The sequence below is a fragment of the Chaetodon trifascialis genome, chromosome 17 (genome assembly GCF_039877785.1).
Source record: "Chaetodon trifascialis isolate fChaTrf1 chromosome 17, fChaTrf1.hap1, whole genome shotgun sequence".
Taxonomy (NCBI): Eukaryota; Metazoa; Chordata; class Actinopteri; order Chaetodontiformes; family Chaetodontidae; genus Chaetodon; species Chaetodon trifascialis.
This window is the reverse complement of record NC_092072.1, coordinates 23538965-23556853: the sequence shown is the minus strand read 5'-3', so window position 1 is coordinate 23556853 and position 17889 is coordinate 23538965. Positions and strand designations below refer to the sequence as shown.

The 17889-nt window shown below is 41.7% G+C and overlaps 1 protein-coding gene across 3 annotated transcripts in view; it reads left to right on the top strand.

Annotated features, from left to right (window-relative positions):
- gabbr1b (gamma-aminobutyric acid (GABA) B receptor, 1b) overlaps positions 1 to 17889 on the top strand; it is a 248522-nt gene that overhangs the window by 203307 nt on the left and 27326 nt on the right. The window contains exons 12-15 of one of the 3 annotated variants that reach the window (XM_070984005.1): positions 949 to 1065; positions 2808 to 2918; positions 3546 to 3639; positions 4394 to 4525. In XM_070984005.1, coding sequence (XP_070840106.1) covers positions 949 to 1065; positions 2808 to 2918; positions 3546 to 3639; positions 4394 to 4525 — 454 coding nt within the window. The remainder of the gene's footprint in view (positions 1 to 948; positions 1066 to 2807; positions 2919 to 3545; positions 3640 to 4393; positions 4526 to 17889) is intronic. The other 2 variants (XM_070984003.1, XM_070984004.1) reach the window with 2 other exon arrangements.

Genomic DNA, 17889 nt, shown 5'->3' with positions numbered 1-17889 from the left:
TTCGGAGTTTCGTTTCCTCTGTCCTCACGTCCCTTCCTCGCATCCCTCTTTCATGTCCTCGCTGGGTGGAGCTAAGACGCGAGGAGAGGAAGCGAGTGGAGGAGACGAGGAGACCAATTTATGAAATGAAAAGCACCCAGGGAGAGACAGGAAGCCCGGATCCTAACAGCTGCACCCGTTGTATAAGAAGGAACGTTACCACAGGTCCTATATTCCTGTCAGACTGTTCAACTCTAACATCATTAAACACAGAAATGTGTTGATGTTGTTTCAGGTCACAAACCTACTGTTTTGCACTACTGTGTTATTTATGTTAAGCAATTGCTAATATACATTACATCTGTGCAAACATCTTGTGCAATATTACATATCTTTTTACTGTGCTTATACTGTATATTCTTTTTTCCACTGTGTTACATATTTACGACTATGCATTAGTACAACACACTGTATTTTATTATCCGTATCTTCCATGCATAACTCAAATATTCAAGGCACTATTTTTTTTTATCCTCTTTTTGTATATAATGTACATATGTTTGATTTTTTTTCCCCCTTTTTTTATCCCTTTTTATTGTCAATTTGTTTTTTTCTACATCTCCTTTTTATTGTTGCTAGTATTGCTGTCTGTAACATTTTAATCTTTTTAACATTTTAACATCTTAATTTCCCCTGGTGTGGGGTCAATGTACTGTAGTTTTATCTTATCTCTTATTTTACTGTTGTCCACCACAGTAAAGACAGACATACAGTATCACTGCTGTATTATAGAAGAGGGTAAGAAATCCTCAGAGAAGGTTATTTTCATTTCAAGGTCATTCATGAAACTCTATTAAACTCAATCATGGCTTAATGATAGAGAATGACTGAGGAGCTGATTTTATTAATTTTTTTGATATATTAATCAATTTAATTATGCAACCTTTCATTTCTTTTCTTATCTGCTAGTTTCGCCTGTGGCTGCTCGGTCTTGGTTTCAGCCTTGCATATGGCAGTATGTTCACCAAGATCTGGTGGGTCCACACCGTCTTCACCAAGAAGGATGAGAAGAAGGATAAGAGAAAGGTAAACGTGACAGGGGATGTGACTGTGGATTTATGTTCCAGGAATGAATAATTAAGTCCACTGCATGCTTGTCTGCCAAGACATCTATGGCTGTAGGCTGTATTAGGCTGTATTTAATCATGACAAACTCCTGGGGCACTACCACAGTCTATTGGGCTAGGGAACCGGAGGGTAGCTGGTTCAATCCCAGCACACACCAGTCAACAACCCTATTTCCAAACAGTGTGTTTAGGTTTTTTAATGGTGTTTATTAATAGTGCAAAATAAGCAATTAGCAAGAAGATATGTCGAAGACATGACAATGCATGACAGACAAATAACATAGATAGATCAGCCATCTGTGCAATGTGAGAATTTATCTGTTCTGGAGAGAACTGTGGTTCTCTTTTGTGCAATGCTTGGACGACACCACGATCATTGCCCGGATATCATACAATGGGATTTCATGTCAGGACGAAATCAACAATCTTGCAGTGTGTTGCATAGAGAACAGGCCACTGCTCATTGTTAACAAAACCAAGGGTTTTTTAGAAAAAAGGAGGCGAAAACACACACCCTCTATACATCAGTTGCTTTACTGTATTGTTTTTGTATTCGCTGCTTGTTTCTGTGTGCTTTGCACATTATATTGATTGTGTATCCTGCACCAGCTGATTTTGTTTTGTTGGTTTCTGTCACTGCGGTAAAGCCAGTAAGCTGCACTTTATCAGTTCAAAGACACAGCTGATGAATCCCGTCCCTAGTTTGCATTCCAGGTTTCTATGTGATAAAGAGATAGTTATTGCATCGCTCTCTGCGACCTCAACCACAGTCAATGAAAGAACCATAAATGTGGCAATTACATGGCAATAGTCTCTAATTGAGTAATCAGACAAAAACCTTTCAATTGGGGGTATTTGAGACTCATCCACTACATGCGAGATTGTGCCAGTATTGGCCAAGTTGAAATTGAGCAACTTAGACTCAGACCTGGTTTTGGTTCAGGGAAGATCTTGGTTATAGTTTGGTTTATGGTAACATAAAGATTTGGATGTATTTCATTGCAAATTTGTTCACTGCAGATTAACACAATTTCCTACTGATACTCAGGAAGTAGGTCCACTATTCCATCCAGTATGAGGCCCCTGGACATTGGGATGCTTGCTAAAAAGGACTAGCATGCTTGGAGAATTGATTAGATTCAGTGGAAATATATTTCATAGTGCAGGAAGCTCAACACAGCCCACTTACACACTCAGACAAAGAAGGGAGTCAGCCATAGTATAAGGATAACTCCTGTAACTCTAGCTAAGTGAGGATGAACAGTGTAGATCTGATCAGATGCCACTGCTGCCTTTACATCTTTTTCTCTCTTTAGTAGAATAACCTGAAGGCCTTGATCTTGTGGAATAATGCAACAGAATCTATAGCCACTTCCTAGTGCTAAACTTGTTCCCACAATTTTTTTCTTTATTTAAAGCAGAATACATTAAGGAACATGTTTATTCATTGACTGAATCAGACAACTGTGCCCTCTCATCAGTATGGCCTTTGAGTCTCTTTTTCTGTCATGAACCAGCGCTTTGAGGGTAGATTGAATTGTACTGGCAGTTAGTGATGGATCATTGTTTTTTCTTCCAGCTTAGGCTAGTCTATTTATGGCTTCATAAATCCCCCCTCACAAAATCAGAAAGAGAGGATTTGTGCCTTTTGCTGACCCCACACTGTGATGTTTTAGTGACCACCACCCCCCTGTTTCCCAGCAGCACCTGGAACCATGGAAACTTTACGTGACTGTTGGTGTTCTGCTCGGTATCGACATCCTGTCTCTCATGATCTGGCAGATTGTGGATCCTCTACATATCACAGTGGAGGTATGATCATCCACTTATGTGGATATTTAAAGTGGCAGAAAATACACAATTTCTTTAAATGTAATGCATTTGTGATGTGAACCTACTTGCTTAAATTATAATAAAAGGGGTGACAAGGAGAAATTAAAAAAGTAATCAAGTTAAAAGATGAGAAAAGCATTATGGATGTTGCTGCTAATAATAGTGTGACATCATTTACTTGGAGTGAAATTTCAGTTTCCACTTGACAGAAACAAAATTTCAAAAAACAATTTTTGTGTTTGAAAATATTTAATTTCTTCCAAAATTAAAATTAAAACAAGAACTCCTTACAAATTTAATGTTGCTTGAATTGGAATTATGTTGTAACTTTTGCATATTTCTCATGACAATTTGTTTAATGGCTCTGAATCCATTTTATTTTAATTGAAAATTAAATGTTTCATAACGGTTCAATTCAAATGTAAAAATCCAGTTTAATCATTTCTATTAAAATGTCACACAATAGTGCCCATCAAAATGACAAATATGGAGGAAAAAAAAGAAGCTGGGAAATTCTGCTTAGTAAAATAATTAATATATAAATTTTAAAGTTGTAGTGTGTTGCTGTTCTTCACCTATGTTTTCATGTTCTGTGTATTTGACCAGAAATTCACCAAAGAAGCTCCCAAAGGAGACTTGGATGTTTTGATCCAGCCCTTACTGGAGCATTGCAGCTCTGAAAAGATGAACACCTGGTTGGGTGAGTGGAATACCAACCAACTCCTTCATCATTTTATTTTTTTCAATTCTCTGTTTTGCATATAACACCATAAAGCGGTAACCATAGAGTGGTCCTGCATGCTTTAGCCAAATACATGTCTTTAAACAACGGCAGTACATTATCAGTCTATCCAACAAAACTGAGTAGCTGTCCCAGAGCTTTTCATTATATCACCTTTTCAAACTGCAGCTAAATGGACTTTGAAGGGAGCGCTCTGTTAGCTGGTGTTTCAGAGGTCAAAAGAGAACTGAAGCTCAGCATTGCTTAATGAGCTGCACAGGGTTTACTTCAGGTGAACGAGAGATCAGCATAAAGTCATTCCAATTTTTTAACAGCTCCGTCTTTCTGCATACCCTATCAAATCGAACTGCCTTTCTTTCCATTACTAATAGCCCATTGGTTTGGCCCCTGATAATGTAGGTTCATTACTGAAGGATGAAAACAACTGTAGTGGAAAAAAATGTCACAAATTGTTCCTTATGATAGATCTCAAACAAGTCTCTAGTCAATTTTCATAGTCTAACAATAAGAACTGACACAAATGTCTGCCATGAAGTGAGGAAATCAGTGTAACATACATATGATTTGGAAAGTTTAACATCACTGGTATGGTCTTTTAAGACATAAAACTTTGCAATAAGTACTGTAAGAACTTACAAGTACTGTGTGAAATGAGCAGCAGTACAAACAGTTCCATCCCTCTTCACACCTACCATCTTGTCCTTCTCTATAGGTGTGGTATATGGTTACAAAGGCTTACTGCTGCTACTCGGTATCTTCCTGGCTTATGAGACCAAGTCCATCTCCACAGAGAAGATCAATGACCACCGAGCTGTGGGCATGGCCATCTATAATGTTGCTGTGAGTTCAGTTAGTTGTGTATGTCTTTGTGTGTATGCATTTACCAGAACCTATGACTTAAGGCAAGTCCACACCAATGAAGAAAATTTGAAAAAACATTGTTTCCTCAGAGTTTTTGGCCTTCCACAATTTTGATTTTTGAAAATACTGTATTGAAGAGAAGACTTCAATATGTGATAACCATGATGACATCATTAGGTGTTATGTGTAAAATCAGAGGATTGGCCCTTTAAAAGACCACTGCAATTCAATCTCAACCATTTTGGAGTCACCAAAGCTACAAATTTTAGCATAGTATAATAGTATAATATTGTAGTTTTTGTGTCATTTAATTTAAGTAGGGTGACATGAAGTTTGAAAAAATTAGATGTTGAATGGTTGAGTTTCCTTCAAACACTGCTTTGAGAGATGTGTAGAGACCCCACAGTGTTCCAAACACTCTTTAACAAATCATGGAGGGTATTCCAGTTAAACACATATTTGTACCCTGACTTTCAGTGTTGTGAGAATTACTGCAAGAGGACTCACAGGACAGCATTCATTCACTGCTGTGGTGCAAACAACCACAGGATATTGTATGTATTACTATAGGGTAATCTCAGAAATGAATCTGATAATAAAATGTTCCTGTGGACTTCTATGCCAGGGAAGCCTGTCTATATATACAGTATATATTCAGCATATGAAAAGCCCGATGAAAGTGTGTGGTTGTGGCCGCCGTTTGCAGCCAGACTAGTGTGTCAGTCGCGTGCCTTTCTGCAAGCTCTGTATTAGTCTACAGACTTGGTCTTTCACTTCCAAACCTTCACCAAAGCAGCACTGCTCAGCAGCACATTGACTTTTTCTTTGACCTCTCCTCCCTCGTTTCATGCTCTGCTGAGGAAGGTCTGCCATTTATGAATGAATTTCTGTCCATTAATTGATGGACAGAATATTTATTTGCAATAATTTTGATAATCCATTAATTGTTTTGGTCACTTTGGAAACAAATAATATTCAGTACAAAATATCATGTAGTTCTGGCAATGGCAAAGATTTTTTGCTTTTCTTTATTTCATATAGAAGATTTTTTGTTGGTTTTTGGCTATTAGCTAGACAAGTGTGATTTTGTGGGAAACTGGTTGGCATAAAATTTTACAGACAATTAACCAGGAAATTGATTAGTGGAAAATAGTCATTGGAGCTCTACTTGTAAACTCGAGTAAAAAAAAGTTGAGAGTTCTGAAAATTAATCCCTACATGGGACTTATGGGGTGTACAGATGTCAAGTACTGATTGTCGCTGCATAATTGAGTGCTTCTTTGCAAGTTCATGGCACTTTTTCCACTTCTTTCAGCTGCACTTTAAAATGATTAACAACATAATGCCATTGTTTTAATGTACATCAAATAGCAATGTATCATTTAAGCACATCAGTTAATGCTTGTAGCACACATAAGCATCATACATGCAGAAGAACATATCAAGAGGTGAGATATGCCAAGCCAGGGAGTATTAAAACTGCTGTTTTTCAGGGAAGTTGACACAAAAAACAAGCTACATCTGTAGGATATACATAAAAAGTAATACCATGTTTTTTGATGCTAGACAAGGTTCTCATTTCTAGTTGACAACCATGGATTTTGTCTGCTAAAAATGATGACTCTCACTTTCATAAGTATAGCTAGCTCATGTAAGCTAATGCTAATGCTTTAACTCTATGAGGCAGCTGATAATTCTGTCTCCAGCTCCAGTTTCTATAGGACAGGCTCCATTCTGTACATCTTCGTCCTTGTGTTTTAAGTTTTTCAAACACCACCAAAATTATGACACCCTCCAGACTCTTTAGATACCAGGTTTTGCTGGCCTCAAGCACTCCACACCAACCTGTAGCAAAATGCAAAGCTTGACAGGCATGCTGGTGCCTAGTTACAGTTACAAGCAGGCTCCTGGATCAGATACAAGTGGGTCTGTGATTTGTCAAGGCAGAGCGGGAGGGGGACCAAACTTTTAAACCTTTTAAAGTGGTTACCACATCTAGCCAAACATGCAACCAAATTTTCTCCCAAAGACCGCCAAAAAATATCTTTACAGGTCAAGGTGAAGCCCCCGTGCAAGTAAACAAATTGCTTAACAGAATGCTTGCTTATTGCTTTGCTTGTGAAATAATTAATTATGTGTCTTATTTCTGTATCATTTCACAATACAGCTTCCAAAGCTGGTAGATTACTACTGTGTGCACACAGCTTGGATGACATTTCATTTTGGTTAATGTAGCAAAATGCATAGCAGATAACAGACTAGCTGTAACGAGGCTAAAAGGAAATGTAGCAAAATGCAAATTAAGCAAAGTTAAAAGTAGATGTCTCATCCAAAAAATGACTTAGGCAAGGTCAAGGTAAACGTACACTATTGAAAATGGATGTGAAAAGTTAGTTTTCCTAAAATAATTACTTTTTTTACTCATTTGCATTTCTTCTAAAGAGTTACTACCCCAGCTGCACGGTGGGACAGCAGGTAGTGCGCGTGCCTCACAGCAAGAAGGTTGCCGGTTCGATCCCCGGGTCAGGCGGGGCCTCTCTGTGTGAAGTTTGCATGTTCTCCCGTGCATGCGTGGGTTCTCTCCGGGTACACTGGCTTCCTCCCACAGACCAAAAACATGCTCATTAGGTTAATTGGTGACTATAAATTGTCCGTAGGTGTGAGTGTGAATGGTTGTTACATGTGGCCCTGCAATTGGCTGGCGACCGGTTCAGGGTGTACCCTGCCTCTTGCCCATTGTAGCGGGGATAGGCTCCAGCCCCCCGCAACCCCGAAAGGGATAGGCGGTATAGATAATGGATGGATGGAGTTACTACCCACCCTTGCTGATATCTGTGACAAGCTAAAAACAGCATTGGCTGGTTGTTTTATCAGTTGTGCCTCTATATGCAGTAACGTTGCCTCTAAAATTCACTTGAGTTCTATCCGGCAGGCAAGGTGTGACCAGGTTTTGTGAAGGATTTTCATCTCTCTCAAGAGTGATTCATTGACATCACTACTCTCTTTGTGTCTATAATTTGGTGGGCCTGTCTGCTCTGTCACACAGCCAGATAAAATAGTCAGTTGTTCAGCTTGCTAATGTGTGAAAGTAGTCCATTCAATGCAACAAATTTCACTTGCAAAGTGTTTAAAAGACAAGTCTGGCATCTGTTGGTGGTTTGAAATGCCACTCTCCAGCTAGTCTCACACACACACACACACACTTCCTCAATGTGGCGTTTTAATCAGCAACATCTCCAGGATGGCTGATTTTGTGATTTTCATTATTATAGTCGTATTTTAATTCATCTCAGAGGATTATACATTATGCACTGAACCCAATTTAAGCCAAAACTGAGTGGGTGAATAGGGGGTGAATCTACATGTGTTTATTGCTGTGTTTGCTCTCTTCCTCCGGCTTTGGTACACTTTTCATGAATGAGTGCCCTGTCAGATGCCCGTCTCTTTAAAACAACTTAGTTTGATGCTAGCGCTGCCATCTGCATGTGTGTGTAAAATAACAGATTGAAAAAATTAATTTCCAATAGAGAATCTGCTGGAGCCATTATGTCACAGTCATTATGCCCTTGGAATATTCTCTTTATTCTCCTTATTCTATTATTCTACTATAGCTACTTTGGATTGTTTAATGTTACATTTGTATTCATTTACCTTTTTTATCTAGTACCCCACCTGGTCTTTCTGTTGCATTGCATGGGGAAGGGAGGGGCTTTATCCAGGTGTGTCAGGTCAGATAGACCGGTAGTAGGAAATGGGTGGGGGGAAAAAATGTTTGATGAGGATCTAGGAAAGGGCATACATTTTCTTTGAACCACATTCTGAGTTATGTTGTTTTGTTTGATCCTTTTTTATTTTTTTATTTTTTTATTTAATTTTTTATCCTTTGTTTGATCCTTTTTTTTTTTTTTTTTCCTCAAAACTGACAAAGCAAAAGACTGTTTTGCATTCTTTGTGTTGCCCTAATTATTTTTGTTGGAAGTATTCAATAAATACTACATATTTTTGTCATCTACGTGACAGTGTCTCTGTTACTTCAAAAACATGACCTGACTCAAACGAAGGGTCATGTATATCTGCAGCATCAAGAACATCCTCAACCAGACTGAAAGCAGAGGCTGAATATACTGCTTTGGAGAATAGAGCCACAACTTTGTAAAGGAAACATGTCCTTGATATGGAAGAGGCAAAGGTAGAGTTGGCACGGAAATCACTTGAAATGGAAGTACTGAGAACTGAGCTTCTCTTGCAAAGATCAAAGTTCATGAAGAAGTTGAAAAATCATCCCTTGCTCAGGCAAAAATCAAATCATCACTGGATGACAAAGTAAGCTTGATGGAAACAGACAAAATGTCTTTACAAGAACTCAAACAACCTACATCAAATACACATCCTACAATTTCACATGATTCACCTGCTCCAACTGAATACATGATACCAAAAGGGAGGCCAAGTCATGTAGAGGCAAGAATTCGCTCATCTGCTCTTTACACAAGAATGAGACAAGCACCACCAATTACAACTTTAGGAGCTACAGATAATGCACAGAATAACAACCAAGACACACTGGCTAGTGCTATTGAAAGACAAAATGAAATTATTGAATATCTGATCAAACAACAGCAGCTCTCTCTCCTGCCAGCAAGGAGCATACCAGTATTTAATGGTGAGCCTCAGTAAAGCCTTCCAACATGGTATTGATGCAAGACAGACTTTATCATCTGGAGCAATACACAAGTGGTCAACCAAATGAACTTGTTTGCAGTTGTTTGCACATGGATCCTATAAGGAGAAGGCAAGAAACAACTCAAGATAAATTTTTAACAATGAAGTAAAGATAACTTCTGCCTACATAGAAAAGGCTCTGAACTGGCCAATTCTTAAAACAGAAGATGGAAATGGATTGCTTTCTTATGCGCTATTCCTGAGGAGCTGTTACAATACAATGCAAGACATGCATGACATGAGAGAGTTGGATGCAGCCCATCTTAGGACCATATTCTCAAAATTGCTCTTCCAACTGCATGACAAATGGAGAACAGTTGTTTGTGACTTTCAGGACAGGCAACAGCAAAGAGTAAAATTTAAAGATCTCGTAGAGTTTGTGGAGAAACAGGCCAAAATCGCCCCTGACCCTGTTTTTGGTGATATAACAACAGTATCAGCTGTACAGGAAAAGGTCCTGGAACCAAGCCCTGGTGATAAAAAAGGAGCAAAACAAGCTTGCAAGTGTTTCACAAATACATTGCATTTTCTGTGATAATAATCATCCACTGGAATTCTGTCAGAAGTTCAAGCTCAGACCAAACAAGGAAAAGGTTGAATTCCTTAAATGTAAAGGACTGTGTTTTGGATGTCTGACAAAGGAGACATATGAGCAAAACCTGTCAGACATGCATGACCTGTCAACAAAGCCAGAAAAAGCACCCTAGTTTGTTACATATAGAAATTGTAAACAAAAGAAGCCAACAGACTAAGGAAGTGATCACTAAAGTAGCTAATGAACCAGAAGCCCCAGTAACAAGTGCAATGGTTTCATTTGACATCAGCAGTTCCACCGGGGCTGGTAAATCAAAAAAAAAAAAAAAGTGCGCTTGCTATTGTACCAGTTAAAGTAAAACTCTCACAAGGAATCAAGACTTTGAATGCTTATGCCTTTCTTGACAATGGTACGTTTTGTACCATAGCACTGATGACAAAGATGAATGCAAAAGGGAAAAGAGTGGAGATTCTGTTGATAACAATGGTTGTCAATTCGGTGCCTGCTGCTTGAGGAGAAAGGGGTCTTTCTGTGTGGAGTTTGCATGTTCTCTCCATGTTCACCTGGGCTCCTCCTTAAAAAAAAAAAAAAAAAAAAAAACATTAAAAACATGCAAGAAGATCACCACCTGACCAATGGTGACAAAGAGAACTGTGTGTCGGCTGGCAGCCCACCACTCCAGCTCTGTCGTGGAGGAAGGACATGCTGGGATCGATTAAATGCAGAGAAACGAATTTCACAAATGCATGGCGTGTGCAGTTTCCCCTCTGTAACTCTGTGTGTGACTGTGACTAATAAAGGGATGTCTTTCCTTTCAATGGGTCAAGGAGCAAAGCAGTCAAGTGTCATTCGCAGTTTCAAAGTCACTGGTTTAGAGATTGCTGCTCTCAAGGGTGACTTTTTCCCTGAATTGCCAGATGTTTACACTCAGCAGGTCATCCCCGTCACAAAAGACAACATTCCAACAGAGGATGACACTCAACAGTGGCCATATCTAAAGGATGTGGAATTGATGCAGATTGAGGCTGATGTTGAGCTTTTTGATCAGTCTCATTTAGACCATGGAGAATAATTAATAGTGAAGGTAATGGACCATATGCTACTAAGACTGTCCTTGGATGGGTGGTCAACGGACCACTGCATGATGACACCAGCAAGAAAGATGGCCGCCACTGCATTAGTGTCAATCGTATATCCATTTAAAAGGTGGAGGAGTTACTCATTAAGCAATATAATCAAGACTTTGTGGAGCAACATGATAGTGGTAAGTGTGAGATGTCTATGGATGATCAACAGTTCATGCAAATTGTATCCAACTCTGCAACACTAAAAGAAGGGCACTATCACATAAAACTGCCTTTTTGTAAGGAGGATATAAATATGCCAAATAACAGCCACAAGCAGTGGGCACTACACCTGTTGGACAAGTTTAAGAGAAATAAAGCCTTTTTTGATGAATACAATGGATTTCTTCAGGAAGTAATCAACAAAGGATATGCTGAAGTTGTCCCTCAAGAGCAAGTGATATGTGATGATGGCAAAGTGTGGTGCATGCCACATCACAGAGTTTACCACCCAAGAAAGAAAACTATTCATGTTGTGTTTGATTGTGCCTGATTCTTTCATGGTGTATCCCTGAAAAAGGAGTTCCTCCAGGGTCCTGACTTCACGAACAATCTTATTGATGTGCTCCTCCGATTTCGCCAGGGTCAGATTGCTTTCATGGGTGACGTGGAAGGAATGTTCCATCAAGTAAAGGTGGCAGATGAAGATGCTGACTTCCTACGCTTTCTCTGGTGGCACAACAGTGACATCAGCAAAGACCAGACCAACAGAGTACAGAATGACTGTACACCTCTTCAGTGCTGTATCATCACCAAGCTGTGCAACATTTGGGCAAAGGAAGACTAGATGATAATCAATAGGTCTATCCACAAGAGGTAATCAGTACTATCAAAGAGAATTTTTATGTGGATGACTGAAGTCTGTCAACACAGACAGTCAAGCTTTGTCTATGTACAGAGAACTGAAAGAAGTTTGTGCCAAGGGAGATTTCACATTTACCAAATGGACAAGCAATACTAGGTCCAGAAGAAGATAAAGCGAAATAAGTAAAAAGTTTCAACTTGGACAGGGAAAGTCTCCCCATGGAAAGAGCTTTAGGAGGCTCAATGGAACATTGAACTGGACCAATTCAACTTCAAAATTACAGTTAAAAAACAGCCCACAACAAGGCGTGGCAAACTCTCAGTTGTCAGCTCTGTATATGACCCCCTGGGATTCCTCTCTCCAGTTCTTCGTTCTGCCAGAAGAATTTTTGCAGGAGTTGTGTAGATCAAAGTGTAGCTGGGATGAAGAAGTCAGATGCTTCTTGCCTGAAGACTTTAAAGTAAAGACAGCCCAGTTGCATCACTTCTGTGATGCCAGTGAAGCAGGTTACGGAGCAGTGACTTATCTTCGCTTCACAAGTAATGAAAATGACCACCATGTGACCTTTGTTATATAGCTGTTCATATGGACAGAATGTTGAGAAATGAATCACAGTTTCAACTGGATGACTCAGTACTGGACTGACAGCATGACTGTCCTAAAATACATCTGCAACAGTTCTACAAGATTCAAGATCTTTGTGGTAAACAGAGTTTCCACCCTCAGAGAACTGTCAAAGTCATCACAATGAAGTTACATTAGCCCAAAACTAAAACCTGCTGATGATGCTTCTCGTGGTCTTCATGTTGACACCTTTCTGGAGTCCAATAGGTGGATCAAAGGCCCAGGATTTTTCTCAGGTCCTGAATCAGAACGATCCTGAGGTGAGAAAAGATATTTCTGTTTACATCACAGATATTAACAAAGAAAATGTCATGTGGAAACTTCCGAATCACTTCACCCATTGGCATGTCCTGAAAATAGCAGTGGCCCGGATTTTAAAGGTCAAAACAATGCTTAAAAGAAGTTGTGAAGAAAGGGGCTCAAAGACTACTCCAACAACATTCAGCAAATCGATACCACCACCAGCATGGCAAGGTAAAGTTCCATAGTCTGTCAGTTGGTGATGTGGTCCAAGCAGAGACCATGTTCATATGCTTAATCCAAGAACAGAGCTTTCCTGAGGAGACTGCTGCACTAATAAGGCACAGTAAAAAAATCCAGCCCACTGTATAAATTGAACCCAGTTCTGGTTGATGGAGTCCTGAGAGTAGGTGGTAGGTTTGGCAGGTCTGTCATGCCGGAGGAAGTAAAATACCCGGTCATCCTTCCCAAAAACACTCTCTGTCACATACGTGAACCTGTAGGCCACAGAGGGGAAATCACATGCTTGCAAGATTGTGACGCAAATACTGGATTCTTAGTGCCAATTCTGCATTAAGAACTGTCAAGTGTGTAACCTGTCGATGCAAGCATGGAAAAGTAGGTGAGCAGAAGATGGCTGACCTTCCTACTGAAAGAATCTCTCCAGATCTACCTCCTTTCGGTTATGTAGGAATAGATTACTTTGGACCCTTTGAAGTTAAAAGAGGAAGACCTTCTCTGATGAGATATGGAGTACTATTTGCATGTCTGACCTGCAGAGCTGTTCATCTTGAAGTTGCTGATTCTCTCAATACAGACCCATGCATTAGTGCCCTACGGCGCTTCATATGCAGAAGCATTGGATATAAGGCCAGACAATGGAAAAAATTTTGTAAGTTCCACCGTGAACTAAAAAAGATGTGAAGCAACTTAACCAAGAAAAAATTCAAAAGGTTATTCTGCAGGACAGCATCCTTATGGAGCCCACCACGGCAGTGTCTGGGAGTGGCTCATTCATCAGGTAAAGAGTGTCAATTTTTAACCAGCAAACCACTGACAAAGCCATTTGCAGGGCTTGCAAATGGCTTTGTGTGAGGTGGAAGCAATTCTAAATGACCGCCCGCTTCTGTCTCTGATGATCCAAATGATTTGGAGCCCCTCACCCCAAACCACCTTATTCAGCTCAAAAGCAAACCCATCTTACCTCCAGGTCTGTTCAAGAAAGAGGACACATATGCTCAATGAAGATGGAAACAGGTACAGTACATTGCTGACCTATTTTGGAAAAGATTGACCTCTGAATATCTTCCCCTACTGCAGGAGTGTCAAAAGTGGAACACTACCAAAAGGAAATTTAAGCTGTGGAGACTTGGTTCTTGTGATGGATAGCAGTGCTCAACGCAATTCATGGCTGATGGGACATATCATCTAAACTGTGGCAGATTCCAGAGGTGTGGTTCGCAGCATCCTTCCTTCCATCCATCCAAAAGTATGGAGAACTTAACTTGAAAGACCCATTAACAAGCTGTGTTTGCTGCTGGAAGCGACAACAGCTTATTAAAATGTTGAGATGTTGAACTCCAGACTCGAGATGTAGCTTGTTCACTAAATGAATAGATGTACAAATAGATGTACACAAAAGTGTTATGCAGTGTAGTGGGACCCAAAGATGCAGACCCGGAGACCGGACTTATGAAAGTAAAACACGATTTACTAACAAACGGCAAACAAAAGGCGCACTTGAATGAGTGGACAAAAACAACTAAAGGCGCACTCAAAAGGAGTGGACGAACAAAAGGAGCTCCGACGAGGCGGGTATAAACACAACAGGCATGCGTGGAAGCGGTGGGTAGGCACTGAAACAAACGAAAAAAACAAGCACACAATAAGTGGCTGAGACAAACAGTGGAACATTAACTATTTCTCTGGAGGAGAGGAGGACAAAAGACACAGTACTTACGACCAGTAAACCAGACACCGTCATGGGAGGACGAAGGAATAATCCGGCAAAGAGGAGAAGACTGCATGCTTCTTAAATACTCCACACAATGAGGTAGTGTGCTCCCAGGTGAGTGCAGGAGGCGGAGCTGGCTGCAGGTAAGGGGATGCCCAACAGGGGTGAACAGACAGACACACACACAGGGAAAAAGGGCAAGGAGACACAAAAGGAGAGACAGGAAGGCAGGATCCTAACAGTACCCCCCCCAATGGTCACCTCTTGGCGGTCTAGCAGGTCGATCGGGGTGTCTCCGGTGGAAGTCATCGATGAGGGTGTGGTCCAGGATGAAGGACCGGGGCACCCAGGAGTGCTCCTCAGGACCGTATCGCTCCCAGTCCACCAAATATTGGAAGCCCCTGCCGCGTCTTCTGGCATCCACCAGGCATCGCACCGTGAAGACAGGATCACCGTCGATAATTTGGGGGGGAGGAGGAGGCTCGGATGGTGGACACAAAGGGCTGGAGGAGACAGGTTTCAGCTTAGAGACGTGGAAGGTAGGATGGATCTTCATGGAATCCGGGAGTTTGAGAGTTACTGCCTGAGGGTTCACGATCTTAAGGATGGGAAACGGGCCAATGTACCTAGGGGACATCTTTCAAGACTCGGTTTTTAATGGAATGTTCTTTGAGGATGGCCAAACAGACTGACCTGGTTGATATGCTGGAGCGGGGGTCCTGTGGCGATCTGCCGCACGTTGTTTGACCCCCTGGTTCCGTTCAAGGGCTCTGGTGGCAGCTTGCCAAAACCCCTTGACCCTCTTAATGTGGTCGGCCACCGAGGGGACAGCGATCTCAGCCTACTGTGACGGAAAAAGGGGAGGTTGATATCCCAAGGATGCCTCAAATGGAGAAAGACCACTGGCTGAAGAGGTGAGGGAGTTGTGGGCGTACTCCACCCAGGGAAGGAGAGAGCTCCAGTCTGCAGGGCTGTCGGCACAGATGCATCCTCTTCAGTACCAGGCTTATTTTGTCTGTCTTCTTCCAAATGACCTACCCAAAATAAATAGAGTATATCTTCACAACTACAAGGGCTGTATGAATAATTTTGGTCTCAAAGAAAGCTAAGACCTGTGAGATTACTAGTGTCAGAATCAAAATATATGTTACTATGTCAGAGTAAATTCATCTTGAACACAGTAGAAATTATTAATTAAAAAAAAACAACAACATTATTTTGAGTGAAAACCACCTTTAAATCATGTGATGAAGGCCAAATTCTTCTATGAATTAGTAAAGTCATATCTGATGAGTAATTGTGCAAAAGTACGTGCCAAAATAATGAACCTGAGCAGTTTTATGGAGGTTTTCCCACAGGCACTCGTCTGAGCGGAGTACCGTTATCTCTGAAGGCTCTCTACCAATCTTCTCTGTATGATCCGTTTTCTTTTTTCTGTTGTTTTTACCCTCATGAAAGGACGAAATACAAATAAAACAGTAAAATAACACCTCGGCCTGAGCCTCTGTAGGGTGCCTGCCTATTCACTTGTGAATGACATGAAGAAGTGAAACTAACTGCGTACTTACAGTAGTCAGTAGCCCCCCCCCCCCCCCACTTGGTCATTCGGGGGGCAGGACCCAAGTTCACCATAGAAACACCAATGACGATACAGAAGGTATCATAGAAGTAAGCCGAAAGATAGGGTATTTGATGTGTGCACTCCCCCCACTCTTGAAACCCCCTCCTCTTTATGGAAACAACCAGGTCCCTCGCGGTCGATCGTAAACTAACACAGGAGTCATAGGAGCAGATTGTAGCAGTGATTTATTTTTCTGCTACTCTTTGGCTGCTGGCTCGCCGAGTTTTGGTCGCACAGTGAGGAGGCAGACATTGTCGTGATCGTCAGACTCTCTGCTTTAATATGATATCAGGCTTTTGTGGTTTGTATAAAGTGGTGAACACAGCAGATGCTCTAAACTGGACGTACACTGTTTTCGTGTTTTCCTTATATGCCCATATAATTTATTGCAGTATGAAGTAGGTTTCGTTTTGGTGGCAATGCTTGGTAGAGGCTTTTAGCTGAGTTTCTTCCCTTATTCTGGTATGCTACAAGTTAGGATTGGTGCTCGCGAGTGTGACCTTCGATCATCGACGTGCGCACGCATCCCAGGTTGCCCCCTGTACAGGGGGCACCGTACTGAAGAGGTTACAGCCGTCTCCAGATCCTGGTTGGCTCTCTCAGTTTGGCCGTTGGACTGAGGGTGGAAGCCGGAGGTGAGACTGACAGTAGCTCCCAGTGCCTTGGTGAACGCCTTCCAGACCTGGGAGGAAAACTGAGGTCCATGGTCCGACACAATGTCCGCCGAGATGCCATGCAGCCGGAAAACATGGGCGACCAACAGCTCAGTGGTTTCTAGGGCTGAAGGAAGCTTGGGGAGAGCAATGAAGTGTGCAGCCTTGGAAAAACGGTCAACCACTGTGAGAATGGTGGAGTTACCTCGGGAGGGTAGCAGTCCGGTGACAAAGTCCACAGTGATGTGGGACCAGGGTCTGCCAGGGATGGGAAGAGGAAGGAGGAGGCCAGCCGGCGCCTTATGAGAAGCCTTGCCACGGGCGCAGATGCAACAGGCAGCCACATGTTCTCATGCGTCGGCCTCCAACGTAGGCCACCAAAAGTGGCGACAAAGCAAGGAGATGGTGCGATGGTGGCAGGAAAGACGGTGGGCATGGGTCCACTGCAGTACCTGGGAATGGACAGTGTGAGGGACAAACCGCTTATTACGGGGGCCATTACCTAGGTCCGGATGTTGCCGCTGCACCTCTCTTATCACCCCTTCAATTTCCCAAGAGAGGGAGGAGATGATAAGGTCCTGAGAGAGGATACTCTCCGGCTCTGTGGTGGCGTCGGAAGAAGAAAACTGCCTGGACAAGGCATCAGGCTTTGTGTTGCGGGACCCCGGTCTGTAATTCAGAGAAAAGTTGAACCGGCTGAAAAATAGAGCTTGATGTAGGCCAAGTTCTTGTGATCCGTCCAGACCACAAATGGCTGTTCAGCTCCCTCCAGCCTGTGCATCCACTCTTCCAAGGCCAATTTGACAGCCAGTAGTTCACGGTTGCCCACGTCGTAGTTTTGCTCTGCAGGAGAGAGACGGCAAGAGAAAAAGGCGCAATGGTGCAACTGGTTGTCAATTCAATTCAATTCAATTTTATTTGTATAGCGCCAAATCACAACAGAAGTTGTCTCAGGACACTTTCCATATAGAGCTGGTACAGACCAAGCTCTTTTATCTACAGAAAACCAACAATTCCCCCATGAGCAAGCACTTGGCGACAGTGGCGAGGAAAAACTTCCTTTTAACAG